This window comes from Coloeus monedula (assembly GCF_965178545.1).
Source record: "Coloeus monedula genome assembly, chromosome: 4".
NCBI classification, from domain to species: domain Eukaryota; kingdom Metazoa; phylum Chordata; class Aves; order Passeriformes; family Corvidae; genus Coloeus; species Coloeus monedula.
In genome coordinates, this window is record NC_138784.1 from 25,833,336 (window position 1) to 25,853,782 (window position 20,447).

General features: G+C 45.2%; 1 protein-coding gene across 1 annotated transcript; it reads left to right on the forward strand.

The window, feature by feature from the left end:
• Positions 1–2,977: 2,977 nt before the first annotated feature.
• On the forward strand, positions 2,978–19,962 carry FAM83F (family with sequence similarity 83 member F; the record flags this gene model as incomplete). Its single annotated transcript, XM_082280509.1, has 5 exons — positions 2,978–3,433; positions 7,125–7,292; positions 13,636–13,757; positions 14,336–15,048; positions 19,898–19,962. The coding sequence occupies 5 exons, from the start codon at positions 2,978–2,980 to the stop codon at positions 19,960–19,962; spliced, it is 1,524 nt and encodes a 507-aa protein (XP_082136635.1).
• Between the last annotated feature and the right edge of the window lie 485 nt (positions 19,963–20,447).

The window sequence follows — 20,447 nt, forward strand, 5'->3', positions numbered from 1 at the left end:
ATCCCCTGGAACAAAACAAATCCAGTGATGGATAGCATAGTTCTGTGTAAATGTGCAGCTGCCTCAGCACAATTCAAAATCAGCTTTCCCCTTTCTTGTTTCTCTTAAGCCAGTGCTAAGGGCAGAGAGGAAAACCTGAGCTCAAACAGTAATAACTCTCTTTTAGAGTGGAAACTGGAATTCACTCCTTAATCCCAGAGGGGCAGAGCGAGGTACAAGTCTTTCCCCCCACGCTGCCTGCCAAGTTTCTTCTCCAGTCCTGAAGAATTGGATTAACTCTGTGGCAGAGAGGGCAGTTTGTTTGCACAGCCCTTTTTACCACTCTGAGGTGAGGCTGTCAGCTGGAGGGTTGGGGAAAATCAAAAGGAACTGAATCATCCGACCTTATAAAAACTCCGTATCAGGAAAGGTCTTGGTTGGAATGTATTGATGTGAGAATGGGGAGGGGGAGATGAGATGGGATACGTGCTTGCTTTGGGAAGGGGTCTCAGCTTTTGCAAAGTACCTTGCCCCTATTTATCATATCAACACACAGACAACATTTTGTCTTCTAGAGTGAGAGGTGGGGGCTAAACATTTCATCACAACAAAGTGAAAATAATCTCTGCTGCCTTTACTTGGATGTGGGAAATACTCGCTTGCTTTTAAATACAAAACTATACGTATGTTTGTGAACCTACTGTTGCTTTCATGTGGGAGCCTTAGGTGAACACAAAAGATTACATTGTGCAGCTACAAATGAACAGAGCACCCAGGATTAAAGAGATTTTATTTAGCCCCACATGAAATAGCAGAGCTGATGGCAGCCTCTGGTACAGGAAAAAAACCACAACCAACAAATAATTTAGCGAGCATTGGAACTAAGAAAGTCACATCTCCTGTGTATTTGTGTATTGTGGTTGATTGACTATGGTGTCTAAGATGGCATAAAATTAATTTGAAGCTCTTCCTACAGATCAGGCACTTATTAGCATTCTCAATTTTATGGAATATCTGGAATCTAATAAGGCATGAGCCCACATTGTAACTTTCACTGCTGGGGACTGTGATAGAGCATCTTTTTGCTATCAGGCCTGTTGTTTTTCACAAAATCTGTAGGGATGCAATTACACTTCTGCCAAACTTGCTTGAAATCAGACAGTGGGCTCAAAAGTTATTAGAGGCATGGACAGACAGGCAGACAGGTGCAGACACCATGACCATGTAAGTCTCATTTCCATCAGAAATAAGGCTAAAAGAACTTACATGGAAATTAATTTTTAAAGGAGACTTGATAGGCAGAGGAGTAGACCTTTGCGAAGAGTAATTTCAAATTTTAAGTGAATTTCATGCTAGGAAAAGCTATCAAAGACAGTCTGGAATACTAAAATATCCCTTTTACCTAAAGGAGAGGAACAGCACAGGATGAGCTGTGGTGGCCCACTTGACCCTTGCTTATTTAAACTAAGTCACACTGAGGGCAGGTGATTTCTTAGAGAGAGGAAACAAAGAGCAGCTCCAGAAGCTCTGTTCCCTTAGTTTTTTTCTGCATGTGAGCACTTAGGGCTAATCACAGATGTAAAGCACTGCAAATGCCTCTGAATGTTTGTATTTCACTCCTGCCTTTGACTTTATCCTTGTTTCCTTGCTCATTCCCTGCCAGCTCTGTCCCTGGGCTGCAGTGGGGAAGCGCTGCTTTTTGTCCTTTGTTTGTGCAAAGCGCAGTGGGACTGGAATCTTGATTAGGGCCCCTAGCAACGATCACACACCTCGCAAATATCGTAATTTAACATGACAGCCCCCAGTCTCTCCGATAGGATTCGTGTGGGTGTTTATTCATGCTCCCAGCCAGAGACTGGAAGCAGGGCTGTTTCATTGCCAGCTCTGCCACCAGCCTGCTGGGTGGCCTCTGGCACATCGCTCTGTCATCTTCCCCTCTGTAAGCTGGGGTCCCCATACCCACCGCCTGCTCTTCTGGAGCCGCTGAGCTGCCAGTGGATTCAGAGAGGGCCGGCTACCAGCTCACTGCAGCCAACAGGTCACTGCCTGTGGCCACCATTGCGCTCTGCCCATCTCCCTGGCCCCAGTTGTGTCCCCCCTTCCTCATGAGAACCCTGCAGGTGGCTGCCAAGTCTGAAAAAGTGGGGGAAAAACTCTTAAATAGGCTTTTGCATTTGCACCCCAGAATACACCTGCGGCCCAGGCCTGGTTCTCCTCCAAGCACAGCAGTCAGGACACTGGTGCCAGCCATGCCAAGGTGTTGTCCCAAATCTGGGTTCTTTCCCCCGTGGGGAAGCTGATCCACACACAGAGTTAAGATACTGGATTTTATTTCATGTCTGCGCAGAGATGGGTGCGAAGTGGTAAATCCACAAAGCTAGGAAGCGTATTTATACATACATATACAATGTATACATTTGCAAGCATATTTATACAGTCCTATTCAGGCAGCATTTGCATAATGAATCTACATCACTACCTGGCTAAACTACTACTGCCTTCTCATTCCCTGCCTCGGTTTAAAGGTACAGGGTATTCCAAATTCGTGTGTTCAGTGGGTGAGGGTCTTCCCTCGGAGGTGCTGTTTTCCCATTTCAATGCACTAAGTTCACTCCTAGGATACAATTTCACAAGTTAGTTAAAGATTTCTAACCCACATCCCTCGAAGCTGGTTTAGGCCGCCACATAACCAGTCTCTTCCCTTTATCTTACATCTCGTCCTGCATCACTTAGGTCAGGTTGTTCTCCTTTTCCCAGAAACTCTTCTCCCCGCGATCCGTACCCCCCTCCCCAGGGGCCACGCAGGGGTCTGGGAGAGAGGCAGGGCGGCGGGGACAGCCGTGTCCCCAGGGCCCGGGGCAGCGGCCGCCCCACCCGTCGGGGCGGGCTCGGGCAGGCCAGGTGAGGCGGTCCCGGCCCTGCCTCTCCCTCCTGCCGCAGCTCCTGCCCTCGGCCCTCGCTCCCGGCCTGCCGGCGCTGCGCTGGGGCTGCCGGCGGCATGGCGGAGTCCCAGGTGCTCCTGCTGGACGAGCTGCACGTCAACGAGAAGGTGACCGAAACCCAGGCCCGCTTCTACTACAGCGAGGAGCAGCGCCGAGCCCTGGAGGCGCTGGTGACCCGCGGCGAGGCCGCGTACCGGGAGGCGCTGAGGAAGGAGCAGCTCCGCGATTTCCTCTCCGGCCGGGAGCTGCAGGACCTGCGGGGCGGCTGGCGGGGCTACGACGACCCCCGGGAGGGCGGCAAGGTGGCGCGGGGACCCGGCGGCGAGACCCTGTCGTTGGCCTACTGGCCCGAGTGCTCGGACACCGAGGTGCCCCCGCTGGACTTGGGCTGGACCGACAAGACCTTCTACCGCGGCATCAGCCGGGTGTCCCTCTTCACGCACCCGCGCAAGGAGGAGAGCGCGCCGCACCTGAAGGAGGTGGTGCGGGAGATGATCCAGCAGGCGCAGAAGGTACGGCCCGAAGGGTCAGCCCTGCCCGCCCTCACCCGCGCCGGGGATCTGGCTCGGGATGTGGGGTGGAAGGCAGGCGAGAGCCGCCGCGGCCGGGCTGCCCTCGTTACAAAGCACGAGGAGCGCGTTGGCCGTGCAATGGTCGGCGTCCACCAGGCACCAGGCGTTCCCTGCGCCGTGTTGCCGGCCGTGTTACGCTTTGCCCAAGATGATGCCTGTGATGGGGTTAAAGCTCTGCAAACCCCTCCACCTCCCCTCAGTTGGGGTTCTGTACCCGTGGTTCGCGTTGTCCTGTCCCGGCCTCATTCCCGGATTTAGAGGAAGGCAGGTCATGATGCTGTTACAGCCACCCCTCCGGTGTGTGCAGGTATCCCTAGATAAAGACAGGGTAGCGTGTTTTTTTATGGGATGGTGCGGGTTTTGGGTTTATTTTTTGTGGTCTCAACACCATCCAGCCTGGACTACAAGTAGCCAAAGTGCAGACAATACGTGGCTGCTCCTCCCATTTATCTTTGCCTGGAAATGACTGCTGGTGGTGATAGGGCTCCTCTGGCAAGGAAACAAACCAGCCACGATGCTACAAGAGCTTGCGTTGAACAGGTGGGGGCAATGACGAGGGGTTTTGTCACCCACCCCGGATGTGGGTGAAATTCCCGGGGAAGACCACCCAGGAAAAGATCCCCGTCAGAGCTGACACAACTCTTGGGTAAAGGGGGGAACAGTGTAAGAAACATTCCTGCGCTTAGTTTTGCAGCTTTCTGGGTTTTCTGCTTTATAATTCAGCAGTTATTTCCTCCTCCACCTGTTCCCCTCTGCCAGCACACACTATATATGCACAACTTTTGCAGACTTGTTCAAACCGAATCTGCTGGGAAACACAGAAAACTTTACAGAGAGGTACTAATCTGGCAGATCTTCTCAGCTCCCTGCTCTCAGAAATTGTGCACACCCTGTAATTCTATTCAGTTGCTGGTGTGATCAGTCATTTAGAAGACAGAAGCTGTAAAATCCTTACACTCCGATCTAGTGCAAATTCACTTCCTCTTTGCACTGCTACGAAGGCTTCTATAGACCATTCAAGAACTGGGAAAGGGGTTGTTTTTTTTTCAATAGCCGTGCCTGGCACCTAGAAATAATTAATTCCTTTGTAGATTTTTATTTTTTCACTGACTGGACAAACTGTGCCCCTCCCAGCCCAAAGCTGGTTTCATGTTGAACAGCCATTTGAGTGTTTAATGGTCCTTTTAATAGATAACTATGCCTATTGTGTTCAGCTGAGCTGGCCCGGGCAAAAAAAGTCTCCAGGTAGCAGCTTTTTAATCAGCAGATGAGAGGGGGGGTTTGTTGGGTTTGTTTTTTCCGAGGGGGGTCTAAACCGATATTGGTAATATGTGGCACATGCCTGTGGGTGGCTTATCATCAGTATTTTACAAACATATGTTAATTAAGCTACCTTGCTGCAATGAGATTAGCAAGCATTAACTTGCCAATCTTAAAATTCCTACTACGAGCTAGGCACACCTATGGGCCCTACAGATAAGTTTATTACCCATAGGATAGGAAGAGAAATGGGGAAAACATCTTGCAGGGGTAGACACTCATGCTCTGACTTGCTGTGCTTGAGAACGCTGCTAGGTGATCTTGACAGATCACCAGCAGTGACAGGGGTTTGAGATGGCAAACACAACAACAGGAGTTGCCCATGGGAAGTTTTGACTGCTGTTCTCACTGGCCCACAGTCTTGCAAAGAAGCCTGAACTGACCCAGGGCCCCACAGCCTGGAAGGAACCAGCCCTTCACATGCAAAGCCGGTACTGAGAATTAATGGTTTGTCCAGGACGGGGTGTAATTTCTGTAATCATTACACTCATTGCAAGTGGAAGGGATGGAGAGAAAAGACGTTTGTGCTTCTGCTATCCATTCCCTATGTGGATGCTCTTACTTCAAATGAATATTATCTGGAATCCTTGCTCCTACATAACTACATCCATACCACTGTGTGTGGGGGGAGAGGGAGCATAACAGGCCTGAGTTAATGCAAGAAGTGGTCATGCCTTTAATTATGATTTGCCTGTATATGAAGACGTTCAGAAACAAAGTGGCACAAGTTCACTGTATTTTAATTTTCAGAGGTTCTGGTAACATTCCCTGCATCTTGCTGGGAAGGGAGAACCAAGGCAGGACCTGAAGTCCTGCCTAATTGAAGTCACTGTGGGACTTAGTATGATGTAGTTCTACCATAGCTCACCTGTATCAGGAACTTACATGTTAATGATGAGCATAAATACAATGTCAGCTCTTTTTTCTTTTTCTAACTAAGAAAAGCTGGTGTAAGCAGTGTTGACAGAAGGAGCCTGACGGAGCAGATGTGCTGGTTGTTGTTGGCCGAACAAGCAGAGACTCAGCAGACACAGTGGGGGATGTTTACCGTGGCACCACTTTCTCAAAAGCCACTTGTCCAAGGGCGTTTTTCATAGGAAAGAGGTCTCTGGGGAGAATTATTCCCCCCTTCCTTAGGGGGCTCCTGCAGGAGTGCTGCACCTCTCCCACGCATCAAGTGAAGGAAATCCTGCTGTGTGATTCAGTATTTAGCTCCATTCACACCTGTATATGCCATCCCCAGCACAGCTGGGCTTATTACTGTGATCCCCAGCACGGGGGAAATTAAAATTTACGCAACTCTATTCCCAGCACACTGTCAGCATGACAGCTCTGACCTGGCACGCTGATGTTATGCAGAGGGACTAGGAAAACAGTCGTTTCCTCCATTTATATCTTTTAAAATGTTGGGAAGAATAACTCAGGCAGAAAAATGAATTGGTATTCCTAATGGTGTAAAAGATACATGTTTTGTCTTTGTCTCCATTTCTGTAAGATCAGCATAAAGTTACCCACAACCTTCTTCTTTTTGTTGTTACTCATCCTATAAATGTTCAGGCTTGTCTCTCACATCAGTGAAACCTTTTGTTTTTATGTAAAATCTATGCCTGGAAAGGTTTCATTTTCTACCAGAAAAACAGTATATGTAAAGAGAGGGAATGATCATTTTGCCTCCAAATCTTGACCACACTCCAGTCCCTTCCTGAGGAATATGAGGTGTTTATGTTTGAGCTCTATAAACTATTCCTTGGGAAGCCAGCCCTGAGAGCAGACTTTTCGCAGGGAACTGGGGGGAAAAAAAAGAAAATAGAATTATTGTTGTCTGCACTATGCATGGTGGCTGAGGATGCAGGCCCTGATTCCTCTGCACATTCATTCTTCCATTACACACCTTCAGGTTAAGTGTTAAAGTTGTGTTTTCAGTCTTTTTTTTTCAATCTATTTTCAGTGGTCTTCTTCATTTAAGTGAATCCTTACAGAGACGATGGAAGTTTCTCAATACAGAGAAAAAACTAGGTATTTGGCTTTGGCATTCCTCAGGCTGCTGAAATAAGTCATCTCCCCCTGGAAGAAGGAGAACTCTCATAGGCATTTACTAAGTTCCTTCCAAAGTGCAGCAGCTAACCCAGAAAATTACAATTATTGGTAGTGCTTGGGCATGTAAATCCCTGTACTTTCATCTCCCTACAGGCTTCCCCTCCATTACCTGGTATCAGTGCTCTCCTTTATTTTGCACCACTGGGACGGGCCTTCCTTTCAGTTCCTAATATTTATTTATTTATTTGTCTGCCTACCATCTTCTTGTTTCCAGATTATTGCAGTGGTCATGGATGTATTTACAGACCGGGACATCTTCCGTGATATTGTTGATGCAGCATATAAGCGCTGGATCCCAGTCTATATAATCCTAGATGAGGAGGGTGTGAAGCTCTTCCTGGAAATGTGCAGATGTCTTGACCTCAGTGACTTGCAGATCCGGGTAAGATATTCAGTACTGAACCATTATCTCCTGCAGGTCAATGGCCTTTCGTGGTTGTAATGAATCTTGGAACTCGCTCGGACTGGCAAACACATCTCTTCCTCGCTTCAGGTCATACCACAGCTCTTAGAGAGGGTTGATGGAACACAGAGGGATAACAGAGTGGCTTGATAATAGAGAAGGAAAGGAAAAGGAAAGATTTGGGGTTTTTTGCCATTCACCCAAGACAGGGATCTGTATATTTTCTTGGCTCTTGTGACCTAAAAATTCCTGTTTGGGGAGAAAATTATGAGAGGAAAATCCTATAGGTCTTCTATGTGAGGATCCAAACTAGAGTCCCGGTAGCTTTGAGTTGTCTGCAGGGATCCCTCTTACAGGACACATATACTCTGTGAAATCAAGACTTTCTTATCCAGCAGTGATCATCCAGGAATGAATGACCTTGTAGTCCTCCTCTGCAGGAGAATTTAAGGGATTGAGGGCACAGCTGCTGCCCAGTCCCACATCAGAGTGTGCCTTCATACAGTGCATGCAGCACAGCAGAGTAGTCAGTCTAGCTTGGTTGGCAGAAGCAGCCTCAGAGGGATCTCACTCCATTGTGTATGGACTGAAATCCTTTGTGTGTTTCTAGTTAGTATTGTATTCCTTGCTTTTTTTTCCTGCATCGTTTTAGTCACTGTTGCCACTACAGACTTGTTCTGAATACTGAAAAAAGATGCTAGGTTGGAAACAACCTATAGGATGCCAGACTCACCCCTCTTTGTGATCCAACCGTTCTGAGTAGTAGCGGGGGGGGGGGGGGGGGGGGGGGGGGAAGTGATTTTTGCCTGAAGGAAGGGTGGATCTTCCATAAAACCTCAATTAATAGTTAAAAACCCCCAAAACACAACCAAAACTCAAAAAGCTCTGAAGATTATAGAGTCTCATTAATCATTTTAGGAGAGCCATCTTAAATCTGGATGAAAATTACCTGCATATATCTGAACAGTGCTCCTGTGAACTACCACTCTGCTCTGAGTTTCATCAAAAAAGACATCCAGCCGAGAAGTTTTCTCATCTTTCTCCAAAACAGTAACAGAAGTTCCTTCCCCCTGGTGTCTTTGAAAGCAAGACACAGACATCATTATAACAGACCTGTTTCAAGTGCCAGTGGTATTGTGTGTCCCAGGCTTGTGTCTCTTTGGTACATAACTGTGAAATCACAGCAGTAGTTCCATTTGCTCTGGTACCAGTTTCCCAGTACTTTTCTCACCGTGTCATCATGTACAGGAATGATGTCTTCAGTGCTACAATATTTTAACTCCTGGACAGAGTGAATGAAAAGATGTCCTGGCATTTTAGAAAGAGTTGTGATGCTATTGGAGAGGTGAGTTCCTTTCAGTCTGTCTTTTCTGTCTCTAAACAGTAAGTGGTTCTGCTCTTCCTCTTAACCTTCTCCACAGGTCTACACAGACTTTACACTCCTCAACCAGTGATCTCAGTGACGTGCTACAGCAGTGCCTAGGTCCTGCAGCAGTCTAGTTCTATGGCTCTTTCCAAGGAGGTACAGTTAGAACTGATGCAATCAAAAGAAGGAGAAAACTTTTCTGTGTCCCTTCTGTGATTCCCTTCTTTCATAGCAGCCAGCCCATGCTGGTTTTCATTAGACTTCTTCAGCTAAAAATAGTGCAAGCTGAGTTGAAGGGAGTCCACTGAGAAGAAATTTTTAATATCCTTTGACCTAGTTGTTCACTATTCTGCAGAGCTTCAGCCCTCAGATTGCTGTCCTTCAAATTTTTCCCCTCTTTTCACAAGTATCTCATGCTGGATCTTAAATTCCCCTGAAAGTTGTTGTAGTTTTTTTCCAGTATGGCTTAGGCTTCTGTTAGTCTTGCTAAGGTCAATGCAGTTAATTCCTGTATATGGTTCTATGGAATGACCAGGGAGATTCTTCATGGAATGGGAAACAAGTCATTTGCCTCTCAAGGAAGATGCTCTCTTATCTCAAGGCTGCCTTGGATGTACCTATGCTGCTGCTTGGGTCAGTGTAGCAGAAACCATCATATAGGGATTTCCCTGGCAACAGGCTTTGGATACCCAAGGAAGCTCAAGCAAGGTTAAGGCTTCCCCTTGAGGACTCCCCCCAGCCCTTCCTCTTTGATGTAAAGTGCCAAGGGTTGAAGATCCAGATTTAAAGCAAGAAAGCAAGCTGGGCCTCTGGTCTTGTTCAGGCAGAATCGCTTTGTCCCGCACTGTTTGATCACAGAGGATATTGAAATTGCTGAGTTAGCTCTATCATTCACCCATTTCTTATCTATTAGTCTTTCTCCTGACATCTGCTTTGGTGTCTGAGTTTCTTCTACAGATTTTCAGCAACAGGGAAAATGTTATCTCCTTTTTACATTACCATTTTGCTTTATTCTAGAAGATTTTCACCAGTTTTCACCAGACTTAGTTTACCAGCAATGGTATTTCATACTCTTTCCTGCCTTCTGCCCACCTCTCCTTTGGAATGCTTGTGCAAGATCCAGAGGATGGCTTTTTTTCTCGGAAAGTTGGAGCCGCATGAGATGTAACTCTAAGGTTTAGCGGCAAGTTCTGATTCCAGGGGGAGAGAGATGATGCACTCCCATGAACTGCAGGGTCACAATGTTTATTCTGTCTTCTGTCACCACCAGATACTCGTTTTGTTCTGTGTTTCCTGCCCTTTTGGTCCCATTGCCCTGTTCATCCAATGCAGAGTGAATACTTCAACAGTCCTAATACAGGGAGATTTACTGTTTACCCTGGGTTTTGCCCTTTGTCCATGTACAGTGATGGGCATTTTCACAAAATTCCTGGCTATTGCATTATTTTTGTAGAGATGGCAAGGTATCATGATCTGCTGACAGTCTCATGGGAGGGAAACTGCTGTAGGAAGACAGTACCTCACCCTGCAAAGAGTAAGAGTTCTTTACCAACTCCAAGTATGAATAGAGAAAACCTCAATTTTTGTCTGAAGGCCAGAGTTCACTAGAAATGTATTTTAATTCAATCATCAGAATGTTCATGGGTTGTTTGTAAGAGCATGTCTTGTGTGTATGAGTCATGTGGCTTCCTGAGCCAACAGGACATGGTTTGTCAGACTTCTGTTGCATTTGACACAAGAGTGTTCTTCCGAGATCACAGTGAATCAGAGTCCTCATAGACACAAAATTCACAGCCCCTCAAAAATTCCTCTTTTTTCAGGACCTGAGGGTGAATGTTCTCCCCAGCTGTCAGATAAGGGCTTTTTGTCCTCATGTTCCTGTTAACCCTGACCACAGTAACAGACACTCCTGCCCAAAGACAGAGAGTTCTCCTAAAGTTCCAAGCAAGCCCAGAGTATGACTTATCTGCAGGAAGTTCACCTTCACATTAATTTTTACCTTCATTCTCCCAACACATAAGAAGTTTCTCCTCTCACTTCAGAAAGTCTAAAAAGCTTCTGCCTAAGAAACTTTTGGAATTTCATTTCAGTATTTTATGGTTTTTGTCATTGATTCCTACCTCAGATGAAGGAGAAGCTGAATGTGCTGTAGTGCAGTGCTGTTGGTTTTTTAATGGTCTGCTAGAGTATTCTTCTAGGTTGCTTGTGACCTTCTGAGAATGGGAGCTTGCTGTGCTCTCTTTTTGTAAAGACACAAATAGATAATAGTTAGTAATGATCTTGGCAGGCCATGTCCCAGCTAGTTGCATTCCATCCTGTTCTACTTGAATACTTGCAAGTTATGCTATTTTGTCAATAAGCATGCCTTTTCCTAAACTGTCAAGGGCAAACACAGGATTTCCCAATTCTAAGAGGGAAGGTACACACAGGATTCCCTGGTGGAAGCAGTTACAACACCTCCCTTTAGGGTCTGTCTTGTGTATCCCCCTACTCAGCCCCAGTTTGTAAGCACTACAACCTACATCTCCCAAGTCAGTCACAGCATTACTGACTTTCTAAATTGGGTCTAATTTAGCTTTCTGTGGCTTCAGAGTGAGGTTTAAAAGTGTGTCACAATAAAGCAAGGAAGACCAATTCCTTACTATTTGTATTAGGATGCTCCGTCAGGCTTGACTGTTACCAGCCATATTAAGCTGCAGCCAGGGAGGTGTTAGTCACTGCTTGTGATGAGGAGTAGTGCAAGTCTGTGGAAAGGAAACATGGAAATTTAATGCAGACTGCAGCTCCCATAAGCCAGGATATGACAAAACAAACCTTAAGGAGGCTTCTGCAATAATACGGATCTAGAGGGGTCACTTCTATCTGGTGAACTAACTGGTCCTCTACCCAAAATACTTGTTGCTACTGGAACTCTAGTGCCCTCTGAAAATGCCTGAAATCTCACCTCATTTATATTTATCTTTCCTCTTTTGTTACTGTGCAGTCTTCGTACATGAACCCAGGCTTGTTCTTCTTCTGTACTGCTTGACATAGCAGTCTACAAGTGCTCCAAGATCCTTCAAGGCAGAAAATATTATAAAAATAACCTGTTAAGTGACTTGATGTTTATATGACTTTGTGCTTGTTCTCTGCATTTCAAGATGTATTAATGCACTCCTGTACCTACTTTATTCAGGGAGGTTTATGTGCTCAGCTGTTCAGTTCTATCCCCTCTGTGCTTCTCTAAGTGTTATGTACAGCTCAGTTACTGCAGAAATTCAAGTGTGCTTTCTTTCCACAAAAGAAGGTGATAGAACATTCAAACACAATAAGATCCACAGTCCATATATGCTGGGAAACTTTCTGCTCACACAGGCTGATACTTCCTGATTCACAGGAGTACATATCACGTCAGAGCTGTTGAGTGACTTCTTGCCTCGTGCAGTCAGCATACCATGATTTGGCAAATGCCACATCCAACATTAATCAGCAAGGGAAAAAAAATTATTTCAGGTGACCAGCCAGCCAACTACAAATGTTATTTTAACTACTGGAAAGGGCACCCTTTCTCCTGTGCTCTACCCAACCTGCTTTCAGCATCCCACACATATGACTCACTGCTAGGCCTTGGGCAAGCCCCTTCATCTTTTTCTCTCTTAGGCTCCTCATCTTTAAAACAGGGTAATAATACTTTCAGCAGTGTTCGGAGCATTAATTAACTAATGCCCACACAGGACTCCAGACAGATCAAGCAACAGCTGAATGCAAAACAGTACTATCATCAGTTACTGTTAGTCAGAATTTGTATTTCCACTGCTGTGTTCTAGTGGGGGAAATAGAAGCGGATTCAAAAGGTACGAGTTATATTCAGAAAAACAGCTTTTGAAAGAAATCTGCATTCGTATAATCACTCATTCCTGCATGCTTATTTCTACAGCCTATCAATATTTAAGCTGTCAGTGAGGTTTATAGTAATAGGACTTAGCTCTTTGTGGGATCTGAGGCTGTGCTAGCATTAGCCAAATCCTCCTGATTCTTCTGCTCTGCAGATGGGGGAAGAATGAAGCAAAGGTGAATTGACTTTCCCAGAACATCACATGGAATAGTATCAGAACTGCAACTACACCTGGGACTATCTGACTCCCAGCCCTGGATTTATGACTCCAGTTCACAGTGCCTTTTAGCTTTTCACTGTTAAGGAATCCTTACCAAAAATAAAATATGGTGGAATGAAGAAAATTTTCTAGATTTGTGTGTCAGAGTGACAAGTAATTTGCTCCAAACTTATTCTGACATTCAGTGGTTTTGGGTTTGGGGTGAGGGGAGGGGGGAATGTTTCATGTCAGACACTTTGGCAGTTCAGCTTCATGCAGCCAGGACCATGAGCAGAGTAACACTCAGTTCAATGTGCAAATATATGCTTACAGTATGCAAAGGCCCTGGTCTACTGTTGAGAATCATGTAACCTTAAATTTGTGGGTTTTCTGTGTATGATAGTGCTTCGTTTTATTTCTTGTGGGTTTGCTGACCAAAGGGTGTGAGATGTGAGGTTTGGGGAGAGGAATTCTTTTTCTAGCTACTTCCATTCATTTTATGAAAAGATTTTTCTTCCTCATCTTCAGAAATTCTTCTTCACTGATCTATTCAGGACATTAGATGAGACACTTATCTGACAGCATTGTCTTGCCAGTGGCTCAAGTGAATAGCTGAAGACAGCAGGCAGGGTTTTGATGATGCTGACCCCTTGGACAGGGCTATAAACTGATAGAGAGGAGTGACCTGTGTAGACAGGGGATGACAATAGGACTTACAGCCCTGTGCTTTCCATTTGCAGCCCTTCTGGTGGCTGATATAAAATGAGCTGTAGTCCCAGAAGTAGTGAGATAATGTGAGTGACATGTTAAGACTTGGAGCTGGCAATTATCTAATTTTCTGCCCTATTTATTGTGACATTTTGTCTTTTCACCTCCTGGTTAGAATATCCGCATACGCTCTGTGACGGGAGTTGGGTTCTACATGCCATCGGGGAAGATCAGAGGCACACTGGCATCCCGATTCCTGATGGTGGATGGTGAAAAGGTGGCCACTGGATCATACAGGTGGGTTACTCTTGCTTAAGGCATTAAGGCATTTATTTAAAGAATGGCCATGACTTTGCTTGAGAGTCTTCTTCACATGTCACTCCCCTTCTTATCCCAGCTTCTGTAATCTGTGGGGCATCTGTAGAAACTGGAGTGGGACAACAGAGAAGGTGGCATAGAGCCCTTCTCAGAGAATGGAATGTAGCTATGCTGGCAGACCATTTCAGAGGGCTAGAGACAGACAGCTTCACACTGCATCAGGTAGGGGTCTGCAAGGACTCCCCACCACTCCTGTACTCAGTTCTCTTCAGTGAGGTTTTCAGTCCAGAGACTCTTCCTGTTGATGCAGTGTTGCCTTTTTAAAAAGGGTAAACTGTCCTTCAGAGTTTCAGGGCCTTTTCTCCCAGATCTGGTCTGCATGTCTAAACGAGAGCAATAATGTTGCATCATGTATCTATTGTGGCCTGTCTGGCCAAGGATGTAAGGGAAAATTGCACAATGGTACATATTCCCATGTAGTGTCTTAGGTTTTGTTAGGTGGGCTGGGTCAAGTATGCACCCCAAAATCTAATGTTGGTTCTGTTTTCTCCTCTTAGCTTCACATGGACTTCATCCCACATTGACAGAAACATCCTGCTCGTCTTGACAGGACAGCACGTGGAGATGTTCGACATTGAGTTTCGTGAGCTCTATGCAATCTCAGAGGAAGTTAATTTATACAAGGAGCTGGGTATTGCTAACCCATTCCTCCTTGGAATTGGGAAGCCAGGCTTTCATTCCTCCACCGTGGCTCGGAAGTTCATTAACCCCAAGTATGGTTTAGTAGCAGGGGCAACCCGTGGTGATATGATGCTCTGGGCTTCACGACATAGGCAAGACAATCAGGGAAACATGGAAAAGGAGGAAACAAGTGAGTCAAAGAAACGGTTAAATCAGTTCCTGAATGACTTAGTCACTTTGGAGCAAGTGTTCCCAGAAATAGATCCACCTCTGGAGAACTTGAACAAGCTGAATCGGAGCCCCCAGAAACTGTTGTCCCGGCTCCACATGGACCTGAAAAATAAATCCAAATCCAGAGAGTCTATTCGCGACATAAAGAAAGAAGATGCACAGACCAATGCAAAGCAAGGAAAACGGTTTGCCAGTGGGCTTTTCAGCCGCAAGGCCAAGCGGTCTCCAGGCTCAAGCATTGAGGCCAATTCTTTTGCCAGTGAAGGACATTCGGGAGAAGACCTTGGGAACATGAAACTGGAATATGAGAGGCTCAGCATTGGCCATGCTAGTGTTCGGAGCACTGGAGGCAACTCAGGTACAACCTTTTACCAGCATACTCTGCTTTCTGTGTCCCTTGTTCTGAGCTTGGCTGATTGATGCAAACATAGCCACTATAGGCACTTGTGAGTAGATCCTCTTATTTCCTTGGAATCAAAATGGGAGAGATCAAAGAGTAGAAGTTGTATCAAAAGATACAGGCAATTTAAGTTAAAAGCAATTTAATGGCAGTCTTACTGTAAAGTTGGTACCTCTCATGTAGGTGTTTCTTATACTTCTGAGCAACAAAGGGAGAGAAAGGTGAACAGTGCCTTGTGTTAACCAGTGTTCAGTGCATGAAGTGCATTTCCCTAATAAACAGCAGCACTATGTTCACTATTGTAGTGGCTAGCAGGCCACAGACAGATTTTCAGTGTAATCCCTCCTTTCCTCATTAGAGTTTAGGCAGGTGTATTTACTGTGACAAATTCCTGGTGGAGAAGGGAGGAAAACGTGTTTATGTTGAGGTGAGGGGACAAGGAGTGGAGGAGAGGGGGCAAGTCTTTTTAATTTGCTATTCTACCACCATCTGAAATGGGGGAGAAGGTCATGAATATAGAAGCTACAAAGAAGTACATCACTAGATCTCAACTGTTCTTTCTTTGCTAATGCATGATCGATATTTTCATGAAGTCCTTCCAAGGCTTCAACCAGTTGAAGACACAAATAATAAAGATTTCTAGAATTTATGGGTTCATAGCTAACTCTCCAACATTTTACATGTTTTGTGAGATGGAAGTAAATCTGTGGACTATTCAGCCTGGTTGTCTTCATCTCAGTGAGCTGTGTTGGGTGTCAATACATCCTGCACTATCAGGAAAACAAACTAATTCCCAGGAGAAAATTTCACCTCTACTTGTCTGGCCAGAGACCATCCCATGCTCTGATGAATGCAAAATGCAGATTTAGAGAGACTGAATTCCTTTTCAACTACCATGATGTGAAATGGAAAGACATTCTCTTGAGACCAAGAAGAAAAGAAGGGTATTGGGACAGTCAACAACAGTGATTAATTAGGTTCCTGGAAATATTTCTGGGTGAATGAAGGACAGACTCAAAAATGCCAAATGAACACAAGAGAGAGGAACTGTATTTAAGATTGTAGTAGATCCATTTTAGGATCTGTGTTTGGCATTTGGGGAGGCAGACGTAAACCCTGGTCTAAAGAGGTCCTTTCCGCAAGTAAGTCTTGAGCACGGACATTATGTGCTGGTGGGCCCCATTCCTCAAAGCCAGGAAAAGCAAAATCAGTGAAGACCTGTGGGGAGATGCAGGGACATTTCCACTCACGGGGATGGACCTGAGGGCTTGCACTACCCTCTAGTGACAGAAGGAGAGAATCGTGTAATCTCTGATTCGTCAGCGCTTGGCAGGATCAGAGATTCTCACCGTCACCTCTTTTAAGCAGCCACCCTGGCATTGCCACAATGTCCTGATGGAATTAGGCCCAGCTTAAGGCACGAGAGGCTGATGTCTTGGGTTGAACAGTGGGGCGGTGCACCCTGCTGGGGCATTGCACCAGCCGGGCAGCAGGGATGTCCCTGCTCCTTTTAACAGAGGGGATCTGTGCCAGACAGTCTGATGCTTGGTCTAGACCATTTCCACAGAGACATTACCATGCTATTATGTTCACGTTCTATTTATTGCCACTGTTACTTCCTGCAGACTGCCAATTCTTTCAATAAGGGGGAAGGAAGAATTGAGAACAGGTCCAGGGAAGGTGCTGAGGTCTAGCACCCCAGCCTTCTTTCCCAGTGCATCTTCTGACCTGACTAATCTTTCCAGTGAGTCCTTGCTAGTATTTTTGGTTTATGCAAATTGAGAATGCCTGTTCATGGTGATAGTGGGAGACGCCACAGCTTTTGAAGTATGGTGTAAGTAGACTTCAGCCATCTGGTGTCATAAAAGGCTGGAGGAAGATCATGGCTTGTGTGTCGCTCTTGAATTAAATCACTGTTCTTGAGAGAAAACTTCTCTAGTCTAATAATCCCATAGTGGCATGTGAGCAGAGATGGTAGAGGGCACATTAGATAGATGGAGACTCATGAAGAACAGGAAAAAAATTAGTTACCCAGAAGATCCTGCAGCTATTTGATCAGTAGCACACACATCATTAGGATTTAATAAAAAATTCTTGAACATAGCCATGGAATAGAGTTCCAGCTTCAGTATAAAGCAAGCAGGCATTTTGTTCTTGGGTAACTTGAGGACTGACTTAGTTTTAAAAGTTTGTCTTTGAGCAAGGCTAGTAAAAACTGGTGCTGTGATACTCGGGGTGACAGAAGAGAGGTAAGAAGTGGAAAGGAAGGAGAAGGTACTTGGTATGCAGGCAGGTTAGGATGCAATTATTCAGAGCTTCACAGTTTGAAATAGCTGCCCTTACCTTTTGTAAAGATTAAACAGCACACTTAAGCCCCGTGGGTCTGCCTGTGCACACATCCTCCAAAGTCACTATTAATTCTCTAGTACCACAGAGACACATCCCACCTTGCAAATGCATGGAGAGACCAGATCCACACCGAGTAGCTCATAGAGTAATTGAAAGACATTATTCAAGTGGGCTATAAGTCAGAGTCCGTCTTGTAGGAGCAAATGATGATGAAGAGAATCTGAACTGGGAAGGGAAATGATGAAAGTGTGTGCTGTGATGGAGTCCGAAAATCTGATGCAGTATTTACATGCTAAAAAAGGATACCTATGAGTCAGAATTGGGAGTCTGGAAAATACAAGGGCTACAGACAGTAATGTCTAAAACTAAGTATCTGAATAAACACCCTGAGGTGTTGTCCTAGCACACTGCATGGAAGTTGTACATTGTCTTACAAGGCTTTCTCAAACCACATCATCAAATAAACAGAACCCTTGAATTTCACTGTTGCCCACTGAGGAACACCAGAGCAGCTCTGAACCTGACCAGAACCTTGTTAATTTTAAGCTGATGCTGGGCAGACTGTGATCAGCAAAGATAGTGATGTCTCATGCAGTTTCTGGGAGACACTGCAAAAGTCTGAAAGCTGTGTGCATTCAGAAGGTGCTGACTTTTTGTTTAGTGTTCTCCCTTGAAGAAGCAAAGTGGGCTTGTTCAGAAGGGTCTGCTGTCCTGAGCTGTTCCATGTATCGACCTTCATTCCTCATGAGTGATGGCTGTGGAATACATACACTTAGTAGCAGGATTTTGTGTTTCAGTTTTGTGTGCTTCTTGCAACAAGAAATGAGATTTTCAGTGGGCACTGCAATGGTGTTGAAATATCTGCTTAGTTATCACCAGCATTTTTCAGCCAAAGTGAGATCATGGAAGGGTGGGGTAACTGGAATTTTCAGCCTCTTTTCTAAAGAGAAAGAGGGAAACGTTGTTGGATACATACAAGGAGTGTGTTTGCTCTAACTGTAGAGGGATATGTAGAAAAAGGTCAGAAGACAAGAGTAGAAAGTGACAAGAATAAAAGGGCTGGGAATTGAAATTAAGCAGAGAAGCACAGACATCTTTCAAAATAAACATGAGGGTCTTGAATGTGATACAGACAGGGAAGGAAAGAGGGGTGGGGAGGAGACAGGAGTAATGATAAAATTGATAGTAACGTGCAGGATGTGTCAGATGGGGACAGATGGAATGAAATGCTGTAGGGAGATGTGGGGAGGAGGCAGTAGCACACAGCAGCCATGTAAGTGAGGGCAGGTTGCAGTGCAACCTCCCACATGAACATCAAGAAGATGCAGTGTGGAAGAAAGTGGAGAGAAGGAGGGGGAGAAAAGAGAGCTCTTCTCTTCCCCATTACCTACAGGTAAGGACAGCATTGATCAAATACCCACGAGCAAGGGAGTGACATTAAGAATTATCCACTTGAAACCCAATTCAGAGGTAGTGCTTGAGTTGAATGCTCCCTAAACTTAGCAAGGCTGAGACTTCTCAGTGGCATGTCACCATGACCTGTGGCAACTTTCCCTCTCTGTTTTCACTCTGAACTGGCAGCTGGCTCCAAGTGCTTGGGAGATGCACATGTACCTTCCTTCTGTACAAATACATGAGCGGGGCCTGCCCTTGCTCAGAGTGATTCCAAGCCACATGGCAGCCCCTCTCAGTCCCTGCTGCCCTGCACTAGAGTCATGCAAGCTTTGCTGAGCTCAGAGCACAGATGAGCTCCCTTACTGGCAAAAGCCTCTGAACACACTTTTGTACAGCGCTTGAAACAAATATGCTGGAACACCCAGATCAGCATCTGGCTGTAATGAAGGAGACCAGACAGAAGTGCAAGCATTGAAAGGTACAGATACTGGGAGCAGAAGAAATTCATAGAGTAAGCAGTGAAAAAACGTAAGATTATAAAAAATTGAGGCAGCATGCTGTGCCACTTTAGTGAGAGACCTTGAGGCCTTGGGATTTGTCTTGCAAAGGCAATGGTGGAAATACTGGCACTAGAAATGTTTGAAACAAAATGTGAAAAAAAACCTACTGAGAATGTGTGTGGGTATCAAATGGATGAGATGACCTTGTGTTTTTGGTGGGGTTTTTCCATACCTCACTCTTTGGAAAACTTCCCACCCAAGGCATGACCAGACTATTTTTCAGTGCCAGCTGGGACCTGATGATACCACTGAAGCTGGATTGGGTACAAGCCAAAGCCTGGAAATACTTCTCCAATGGTTTTCTCCACAATATACTCTGCATTTGCTCTTATTTTAATGTTTCTTCATTTCACTGCAATAGAAAAGAAGCCACGATAGAGTGCAGAATAATGTAGGTCTAACACAAGGTGTATAGTAAAAAAAGAGAGTGAAGCACGAGTCCAAACTTTATCCAGGTCTTATTTACTTAACATTAACAGTACTTTAACTTCTTTTCATTCCAGGTAACCTGAATCCAAACTCCACTATGAGTGATAAAAACAAACAATCTACCTGTGTGTTATCTTGATTGGGAAGGATTGTCTGGAGAACTAAAGAGTGAATCACAAGCTGGAACAGTAACTTCTTGACTGATTTTTGAACCTACAGCCATATCCTCATGCAATGATCTGTAAAGCCACTGCAGGTCCTGGATGCATCTGGCACCCCCAGCTAAAGCACATTTACTGTGTGAAGAGCAGACTTTGGGTAGTCAGTCCCTTAACAGAGGGTTAGTGATGAATGTATTAGTCCATATGTCTATGTGCACACTTATTTTATATATAAAAACAACTGTGATGACTGGTCTCAGAGCTCGCTCTGTGCCCAGAGAAATGCAGGAGATTTTCTGACTTACTTGTGCTGCTACTTTGGTCTGTCTAGCTACAGACTTGGAATCACTGTGTTGCATTGTTTACTCTACTGCACTGCAAAAATGTATTGATCTGACTGGCTATAAGGCTGAATCCAATTGAAGTGGCAAATTCTGGTGAAATAGGGATGTTTACAGACAGT